Here is a 10,455-nt window from a genome sequence, read left to right as displayed (position 1 = left end):
TACGAAACTCCTGGTGAACTCTCGTGAACATAATTTTTGTATTGTTTGTGCTATGAGCTATACGTATAGTCTCCATTGCTGTTATGGATTCTTGAGTTGTATCCATAGGTATATATATCTGTTATGGATAAGACGTCGTTTATATCATGTGTAATGAACGGAATTACTATGGGATCGTATAATACACGAGTTTTTGGGCTGAACTATTTTTCGAAAAGTTTTTCGAACTGATTTATCGACGATTTTGTCGTAAATTGAAATTTAAAAAAAATGTTCGGGGATCGGGTCTTTCATGTACTTGGACGTTCCAGGCATCCCTATGAAATTTTTGACAACAGAATTGAGATGCTTGTTGATAATTATATTGTAATGTTGTAAATTAATTATTTAAATATGATACAACGATTTCGTGCACTGTGTGGATAGGTTTGTAAATGTACCGCTGATAAAATCTAATCATTTATGGTGAATATTAGCATAAAGGGTTATTCAAATAGGGTGGCTTCCCTTTTGAATTTTAATTCATTCCACTTGCTTACAGGTAGACACGCAGTCGGGCAGGTGAACGTCATTAGGCACGCTGACGTAACATTCAACCCTATCCCTTATTAGCATAAAGGGTTATCCACAGAGCATAAGGCGATCCTTGTGTTGAAGTGGCCGTGACGTCGTTTACACATTATAAATTGTATAACAGGTAGTAGAAACAGGTGACAGGGTTAAAGAGGCATGAGGATGGGGTTACAGGGGTAAACATGCAAGGGTAGCGAAGACCATTAGGGTTTTGAAAATCTTATAAAAAGGGGTAGGTTTGTCTAAAGGTTCGGCACGGGAATTATATTCGGGTGCGTATATGTTTTTCTTTGTATCGAATAAACAAACTCCTCCCCTCTTTTTGTTCTTTTGACGTCTCTCTAACCACGTGTCCGTCAGAGCACGTGGTTGCTCGGAAACCTATTGATTATTCTGGATAATGTCTTATACTCACAATTGGAATTGCATTTTCCCCAGGTCAAAACCAACCCTCTACGTCCTGGCCACCGTTACCCGGCCGATTCCTGATGATTACACTGAATTACCAATCGCTGACAACTGCGTCCAATCGGCCGGAATAACGAGGGTGGCAATACTCAGGGTGGAAAGAATATCGGAAGGTCGCAGGTTTACACGAAATGCGAAGGCGAGAACGTTGCTGGGTATATATTATAAGAAAAATGGTAAGACACAGAGACGCACTGCAGCATCCCTTATCAGCAGGTAATTTGATACCGAATTTGGAATGTCAATCGGTAACAGTGCCTTTTTAGGGGCTTGTTCTAATCACAGGTTTCGGTATATCCCAGACGTGATCTCTCAGTCTGAATACGTAAGGGATGGGATCGAGGCGATATCGATGGCCGCCATCAGTGCCGCGATTTCATCCCCGTAATCCGTTCTTAAGTAGCATCCCCCGTCTTCTTTTTTTTTACGACGCCTTGTCGCCCGTTCGCGCTAGCTCGTCGAGATAGTGCCAGCTTTATTATAGATTGACCCCGCACTCGACCCTTGCCACCCCCCTGCGTCCCACCCCTGCCCCAATGCCAGTGCTCTCCCTCAATTCTCCCCCTTGGCTTTTCCTTCCTCCCATCCGTCCCCCCTCGCATCACCCGACCATTCTAGCATTCTCCCGTGACCAACCCCCGTTTACGCCCTTGAAGGATCCTGGCTCTCGCTCATCTCGTCTCCGTCACCCCTCGAACATTTATCTCGATCGTTTGCATCAACCCCGCGAACTACGGGCCATCGCCATAAACTCGGGAAACTCCTTATTAAGCATGATTCTCCATGGTGATATCGTGACACCATGACCCTTTCCTTAAGCCCTTTCTTCCTACCTGAAATTGGGACCTTCTGCTAATACCTACCCCCATTTAACGATTTTTACCGTTTCCTTCGCCTGATCCCAATTCTACTGGACTTACGAGATTTTCTTCCCTCCGCAAATTACAATTCAGGATGAGTTCGCGATTTTTTGTAAATAAATATTTTTAACTGTGACATTCTTCCCGGGGATGATCAAGGGTCGAAGTGCAAGTAGCAAAATATACAGTATGTTAGACGGTGCTCGTGGGGCATATAGTAGTCATATAGGAGTTAAAGTTGGCAGGAGGGTTGGTGGAGGCAGGCGTGAAGGATGCCGGTGGCAGAGGGTGGCTCTGTATAGGTATAGGTGGGTAGCGAGTGCCAGGGGGTAGAAAAAGGAGGGTAGGACGACGGGTCTTGGATTCGCGTGGCAATCAATGCCGTTGAATTAACGCCTGGCTGCCCGTTTGCGGGAAAGTAAGATTAAAAGAAGGAAGAAATGGACGCCAACAACTACAGCCCTGCAACCAACGCGCTCGGCTTCTCTCGAAGAACGTCCCCCTTCGGTTTCCCCTTCCACTTTCAGGCTTTCATTCCCCTCGCTGGACCCCGCAACCCCTATTCTCGTTGCTTGCTTAACCTCCCCTCTACTTAACGTTCTGGCGACCTCACTCACTTCAGAGAGTCAGATCTGTATTTTTCATTCTTTTAAAATTTCTTCTAAAATTGCCTTACACGCAACCTCACAGCCCGCACCCTTACCGCCAACTACCCCTTGCACTCGTTGGTATCTTGACCTGCTCTTCTCGCGGCGGGGTAACAGCTAATCCTTTAAGCCACAGAGTATCGGCTTATCGGGCGACCTCTTTGTTCAAACATTGGCATTGCTAAACCACGAGATCCAGGGCGGCCTTATGGTGCATATATATTGTAAATATATAAAGCATCCCTTAAACGTTACATTTTTGTATTCCATAGTCGAAATTTCTGAATTCACTGAGCTACCCTTACTATTGGGGTTCTGGGTTAGTTTAAATGAGATTGGGCCTAATCAATTATACAATACGTGATCGAAGTATCCGAAGCAAAGAAGAGTTTGGGCTGGGCCTGAACAAACATTCGAGATGAGGCGGCAGAGGGGGATGAAAATGTGAGAAATCGGGGACGAGAGCAAGGACGGGGGGGTCGAAGATGAGTTAGTAGCTGTGGGTGGAAATTCAAGGGAAGCTGGATAGTCGATCGGAAGACGATACGGGTATAAGGGAAAGATATGAGGCCCAAGTTCAAGTAGGGGTTGTTATGGGGTAGGTATCGTGATATACATAGCTGTCTAGCCTATAGGACGCCTATGGGAAGACTCGTCTCAATCAGAATGCTCGTCCGCCTCCTGCCGTGTGATTGGTGGTGGAGATGCGTCATTTTTTTTTTTAAATCTACCAGCCTGCTTCCTTCCGATAAGGGTGCTGCGTGCAGACTTCCTTATGGGGGTTGATACCATTGGCTCGGAAGGGGATGGGCCGTGAATCAACTTTAAAGGATTACCATTGGCTCCCCCAAGACGTAGGGTGCTTTGCATAGACTGCGCAAGCGTTCTGACAGCTACCCCTCTAAAGCGACCTTTATACCATCCCCCTTTCGGGCTTACCCTTTAGGCTGGATAGGGGTTGCGTGAGTTTTCAGTTTAAAAAAGTATCAAGGTTTCCTATTGGTTGGATGTGAGTCGCGCTAGATTTGCATGTTGGACCCTTTAGATCAACCCCCTTTCGGGCTTACCCTTTAGGCTGGATAGGGGTTGCGTGAGTTTTCAGTTTAAAAAAGTATCAAGGTTTCCTATTGGTTGGATGTGAGTCGTGTCAGATTTGCATGTAGGACCCTTTAGGGGTGTCAGCCAATATCTGGGATGAGATTTCATTCGTTTTTAACTTTGAGATCTCCACCCCCCATTTCCACTCCTTCGCACTGGAAATGGTTGAATGGGTTGAGATTGGCTTGCAATAATTTATTGGTACGCGATAGTATTTGTTTCTTTTTGAAGTGCATGCATAGTGTGGACAAATAATTTTTTGCGCGTAATGGGCAGAGTGCACCCCTATTGATATTCCCAGTATGGGGTTGCAACGTGGGCCCCACGTTAATTCTAGACTCGCGCTGATTGCCTTTACCACTGTTGCCATAGTAACCATGCGCGACTGTCACTATGTACCCTAAGGAAAGTCTTTGAGGGTTCCTGCCAGAAGGGTGTGGGACGATGGTCCAGGGGGTTGGAAATCTTGGAGAGGGTTGCTTAATGAAGCCAAATCCGTTTACGATGAATACAGTCAGATAGGAAAACAGCTAAGGGATGATTCGATGCTTCATTGGATGGTTTGCATCGAGAGCATCGAAGCCTGTCATCTGCACAGACAATATTTACATAAAAGGATCCTGTCAACGCCCATAAAACTGCGACTGATACAATTGTCAAAAATATATTTCTATTAATTTTTTTCTTCTTTTCTCTAATCACAATTTATTTCAGGTCACCATCACGTGTCGGGATCGTAAAAACATGGGTGCACGTGGCCTCGTTAGTTACACGGCAGCGAATACCATCCCCTGGAAATACAACAGCCTCATACACACGGCAGAAATTCATCCTTTGGAAAGAATCGTCCACGCCAAGTTGAGAATCATGCAAGGCGATGCCAGACTGAAAAACAAAAGTAGCAAGAAGAAAAGAAGAATCATTAATTCCACCCGGAGGAAAACCGACAGTTTGCGTGTCTAATGGGACCGACGCGGTGCCGCGGGGGATGAAACCGGTGGTGCATCAATTTTCGCGGACGCCAGGGGTGCTGCTGATAACCGGGAGATTGCGTGAGTGCGTAAGTGCGTGCAGGGATTCGTGGGCAGCTGATAGGAACCGAGAGTATTAGTAGCGCTAGTGGTCATACTAGGAACTGGTACGTGATCGTGCATAAGAAACTACCCCCTGGGGTATGGGACAAGGATGCAATTACGTTACGATACATCCCTGCTAAATCCCAGGGACGAAATACGGCCTCGTTACTGCACCAAGATTACGGATATCCGTATTTCTTTACAATTTCTCACGCGTGATTCTACCGATACTATACTCTAGGTAAAACGCTATAGTATATTATAGCTATGCACTGTATATACACAAACTATAGATATTCCATATACTGTATATATAAATCTTTCTTAAACTTGTCAAAAGAATCACGGCACATCTCACGGAGCAATTCCACCACGGGTTTTATCTATCTGTATTAAAGTGCATAACATCTGTTTGAATTGTTATCTAATTTCCGTAAACGCAACGCGATGCCTTCATTCGACTAATTAAAAGATATTCCTCAATCTCCTCCTCTGGAGATGCGTGCTAACGCGGGACGCGTGGTGAGTTTTACAACGGCAATTATACTCGACCATTACAATTTTATATTAGTCTTATCAATAAATGGAAATCTTTTATTTTTTTAAACTATAAAAAAAATAATAAAGATTACATTGCTATGCGTACCAGATAGGAATTGTTATAAGGGTTACGTACTCCTGTAGAGTTCTTTGTTAAAAGAAAAAGCTAAATTTCATCTTCTTTTTGGTCCACGTGATTTTCTGTAATTCACAGTACTTCGTGCTTAAGTGCAATTGTTCGTGACACGTGTGTGCACTAATAGAACATGTCTCTGTCTTTGCAAAAGTCTTTTTTTTTTAAAAAAAAGAGAGTACAGTACCGACTTTCCTTTCAGTTTTAGAAAAGTTACTTCTAAAAGTGGTATCCGTGCCTTGCAGTTCCATATGTGGTTTTAACGTGGTACGCCACAATCCTAGGGAACTTTTCCAGCCGGATTTTTGGCCGGAGTTGCTCTCTTACTTTTCGGAAAATGTATGATTTTTTTTTTTCACTAGATAAAGAAATTGTAGAGATTGAAAATAATTTAGGGGTATGCCGTATGCATGCGTGTTATTAAAACGATTGCAATGAAGTTCCATGTATATCGTCATATAGAATTCGGCATTCGCATTACACGGGTAAATCCTAATAGAAGGATAAGCCAGGAGAAATAGAGGTAGTTCTGTAGGTGGTGGCTAGGTAAATTTTTTTCTCCCCAGGTGCTGATATCCAATGGGAAAAAAGTAGCCATTCATCCCCCGCGAGCGGAGAACGTTTTTAGGTCGCGTAGTAGGCGGGGGTGTCTGGATGCTGCCGCATCGATCCGATACATCACGGGGGCATTTACATCCCCCACTCGGTGGTACCCGGAGCTCCCTCGGCTCCGCTTCTCTACGTTCTATCATCCCTCCGAAGGGCTCGCCACTCGGCAGCGATTCTTATGCCGCCACTTTCTTTCCGTGCGTCTGCGCATTTACTTGCATCCCCCACTAGAACGGACCCTAGCACCCCCCCTTCAAATCCAACCCCGTCCTTCAGCGACTTCAACCCCACCGTAGGAACGGCCATTGTCTACGCGTCATATCTCACCTCCGTTCTCTACGATCCACCCCTTTGCTACATCAAAGACTTTCAATTTCGTTTGGACGTCCATTAGAAAGATTTTATTTGAATCTTTGGCGGGAATCAGAAATCCCATCGAACCAACCGCTTAGAGTAATTACAAGAGTCGCGCAATTACTATACAAGTCTGGAAGCAATTATGCGAACACCTTAAGCGCGCTAATCCATTTAAACGCATCTTATATTAACCCTAAATAAATAAGTCATGACGTCACGCGCCACATAACTCACGCAATACCCGAGTAACGCGATGCTCGTGCGCTTTTTACGATTTTACAACCTCATCCTGGCGCATCCACGTGAGATCAAATAGATCGAGATTCGTTAAATTCTAATTAGCCCAGACTCGTCAATGGCAGCTAAGATCATAAAGAAGATGAATAAATATCGTTACCAGGTGGCAAGGTGGTAATTAAATGTTAAAGAATACATTTCTCTTTTACAGAAAGACGTAGCGTCGAGAGGCCAGGTATACAACGGCATCCGACCTAGGGCTAGGCCAGCACTGTGCTCCAGGGTGGAGATGGGCGCTCTTTGTCTCGAGGGTTGGATTCTGAAGATAGAGGCTAATTCCCAGTTTCTACCCCCAAGGAATGCGGAGGTTCCCTCTATATCTCTTCAGGTTCCTATCCAGCCTCCATATCCTTCCTGTTCTTCGTACCGTTTCTGCTGGTCCTCTGGCAACCAGTCAGCCAGCCGTCCAGTCATCCAGTCAGTGTCCTGGTCTACCCTGGGTACTTTGATGTTCCTAATTTGATTGAAGGAATCCGACGAACGGCTCCTAACTTCGTCTTTATTGATTGCTGTTTTGTTCCTCGTTGAGGAGGGTATCTTACCCTTCGAGACGCGAAAGTTTTCCCGATGCTATTTGCCCGTTTGAAAATATTTCTCCGAGTTAAGCATCTCTTCTTTATTTCATTCTTTTTCACAAAAGACGATCCATCATTTTTCATTCGATTGGCATTTAAAACTGTCTTTTACATTCAAAAATAAAGCCAGTTCGATAAGAATTAAACAACCCCTTCTTATCAGTCAATTAAAACTGATCCAGTACAGTTAAACTTATACCACCAATTTCGATTTAATTAATAACGTATATAGATAAGGTATACAATCCTATTCTATTCAGTGTATAAACCGATATACTGCTCAGCTACATTATCACGTATATACTATATATTTTTATATTACATAGAAGAATATATCGAATCGACATCTTTTCCCTTCTGACCATTTCTCTCCTATCGGTTTGCGGGCTCACAGAGTGCCATGGCGAGGAATAGCTTTCCTCGTAATAGGCTCACCGCTCCTGGGAATATAATACATAAGAATCCTAGATCTGTATTATACCGTATACACTGTATGTACTTCGCGTGACGTACCTACTCTCAAAGGATAGCGCGGAGTACCTGAATTTACAGAAAGAATCTAGACTCCGAATATGTATTTTCCAATTTTTCCAGCTTCTATTTTCCTCGTGATCCTTTAAATTAAATTTGGGGTGTGAAAAGCGCGAGTCTTAAAGGGTCTGTAGTTAAAAAAAGAGCCACGAGATGGACTCAATCGTATTATTAATGATTTTACTTAGGGCGACCCTCGGCAGTCATATCGATACGATAGGACGCGATACGCCGCCGGAAACACCACTCGGATAAACCATCCCCCGACTAGGAGCGGTTCTTTTCCACCCCTCTATCCATCCCTTGGCACATTCTCTTTACCCCGTGTAGAGAGCAGCTTCCCCCCTCGCCCCCCCCGCCCTCTCGAGCCTGACGAGGCCACCGTCTAGTTGATCAAACCTTCGCTTATCGATGATTTCGTTTACCGCGAATCGGTCAGGGGGTAAATCTCAAATAGGATGTCAACCCTCTGTACCATTTACAGTGGATATTCCGAAAAAAATACTATAACACGTTCCGATAAACTTTGACCGTGCTCGATTGATCCTATGCTTATAAAGTTTATCCGATAATCACAGGTCGTTGCATAAGGGCTAGTAATGAATTTTTTAACGTCATTCTATACCACATTGCCGTTAATTTTGTAGGCTATGGGATTGACTCGGGTGTTTTCTCATCTCCAGAGAGTTTCTAGGAATATCGATAAGGGTTGGTGGGTTAAGGTGAAAAAGCACGAAGGTTCGACAGGTTCGTTTTTCGAGCTGTTACGCGGGTCCCGCGAGGCACCGCAGGGCGTCCCGACGGTTAAATGTCACTCTGCGAATTCGCTCCTGGCACACCGACGCCTTTCTACCTCGGCCGCGGCTGTTTCTTTTGCTGTAGCAGCCCCTCATAGTCGAAGGGGAGCCTACCCCTCTCTCTCTCTCTCTCGCTCCTACAGCAGGACCCTCGCACTATCACCAGCCGCGTTCCACGCTCCTACTACGCCAGAAAATCCCTCGCGGCGCTCACTCAATCATACGCTATTTTTGTCGCCGTTCTATGGCGTCCTTATAGTGCCGTACACACGCACACATACTCGGGACAGTGGCGGACCAACGTGCCACCCTTACATGCCCGGTACACTGGAGAACTCTCCCCTATTTCTTTTCTACTTCTCTAACCACTTTCTATATATCTCTCTCTCTCTCTTGTTCTTCCTCTCTCCGACCAGCGACCCCTCTCTCTACATCTAATCGTCCTGTAAACGCTGTTTAGATTCACCCGGCGAAAGTCCTTTTGCTACTTTTCTTAAGGTTTATAGGATTTTTTTTTCTTTATTACTCCGATACACTTTTTTTTCTTTCTTTTAATCTTACCTTATTTCTCTCTTATTTCAGGGCTAACTTCAAGTGGTACGTAAGAATGTAACGGAGAAAAATAAAATGTTGCGAAATATTTTCTTGGGATACCGAAATGAGGTAATGAAAATTTTGTATTATTGATTGATATTAGGGATTTATAGACTGTATTGAGATATTATTATTATTTTTAGTGTCTCGCATCAGTCTAATTGTCATTCACGGGTTGATATGCGAAGAGAAGACTTTTTTTCTCTACCCTTTCGTGATTACTGGTAACCGGTACGATCATACTCGGGGAAGACAATCCTTTCTGTTTTGAGGATGCGAGTAAAGAAGCAAGAAAACAGAGAAAAAGCCGTAAGGAGGTAAGAAGATCGTTGCGTGGGGGGAGAAAGGCGAGGGGGAAGAAAGGCGAGGGGGAAGAAAGGGAGAACCCTTGGAGGACGCAATGTCTTTGTTTTTCCGGTTGGTAGATACTTTCCTGTCGTGCTATTTTTATTTCCAAAGCGACTACGTTGCCTCATAATCCGGACTCATGAAACTTTTCTTTTTCTTCTTCTTCTCCCGCCTCCTCCTCCTCGTCCCTTTTATCCATTATTGTCCTTCTTTTACCATCATCAGCATCCCTTCCACCTCACGGGCAAGTCTACGAGTTGGAGTTTCTTGCGCGAGTCGTTCTCGGATTGAGATTCCCTTTTGTGCGAACATCGATCGGAAGGAGTGACAGGTGAAAATGGAGGATTAAATGGCCGACAGTGCCGTTAGGAATCGAGAAGGTAGTAAGTGTAGAAACGTCGAACCGACTATAGGCAATGTACTATGCATATAGATATTCCGTATTACAGTACATGCCGAGTAGCTAATGATTTTTCTACTTAACGCTAAACATCCGTTCGACGTCGGAATTTAATTCTTCATTTTGCCAATTGAATTTGCAGGTGACACAAGTTTATACACGGTGTGATAATTGTAGCGGCATTGAAATTGGTGGGCTAACGACTAGAGGAACGTGAAATCGAAAAGAAGAGAGGAGCAAATGGAAAAAAGGCGACCCGGGTGGAGTAGGAAGACGGGGAAAAAAAAAAAGGAAAAATGGAGAATCGAAATTGAATAGCCCGGACGATCGATGGTGCGTGTCCCGATTCTCGTGTCCCCGGCGTGACTCCGCGATTCCACGGATGCCAACTGTAAGATAACTGATTCCCAGCCCTGTCCGGCTTCTTTTCACTCCTTTATACTTTTATCCCTTATCCTTAACCTTCTTATACGACCCCTCGTGGCTCCTTCTCTTATTGTACGTATTTTTCATTCTCTTCTCGTCCTCCTCTGGTTACCTCTTTATCTTGTC

The 10,455-nt window shown here is 44.5% G+C and overlaps 1 protein-coding gene across 1 annotated transcript in view; it reads left to right on the top strand.

The window, feature by feature from the left end:
- The first annotated feature begins 953 nt into the window (after nt 1-953).
- The window catches only part of LOC107271983, a 28,401-nt gene continuing 18,899 nt past the window's right edge, over nt 954-10,455 (top strand). The window contains exons 1-2 of the mRNA XM_025089225.1: nt 954-1,257; nt 4,361-4,958. Coding sequence (XP_024944993.1) covers nt 974-1,257; nt 4,361-4,508 — 432 coding nt within the window. The 5' untranslated portion in view covers nt 954-973 and the 3' untranslated portion in view covers nt 4,509-4,958. Of the gene's footprint in view, nt 1,258-4,360 lie in introns of the transcript that reaches the window.

This window comes from Cephus cinctus, unplaced genomic scaffold, assembly GCF_000341935.2.
Source record: "Cephus cinctus unplaced genomic scaffold, Ccin1 Ccin1_scaffold1073, whole genome shotgun sequence".
In the NCBI taxonomy this organism is placed as follows: domain Eukaryota; kingdom Metazoa; phylum Arthropoda; class Insecta; order Hymenoptera; family Cephidae; genus Cephus; species Cephus cinctus.
This window is presented reverse-complemented; position numbering and strand designations above follow the sequence as displayed.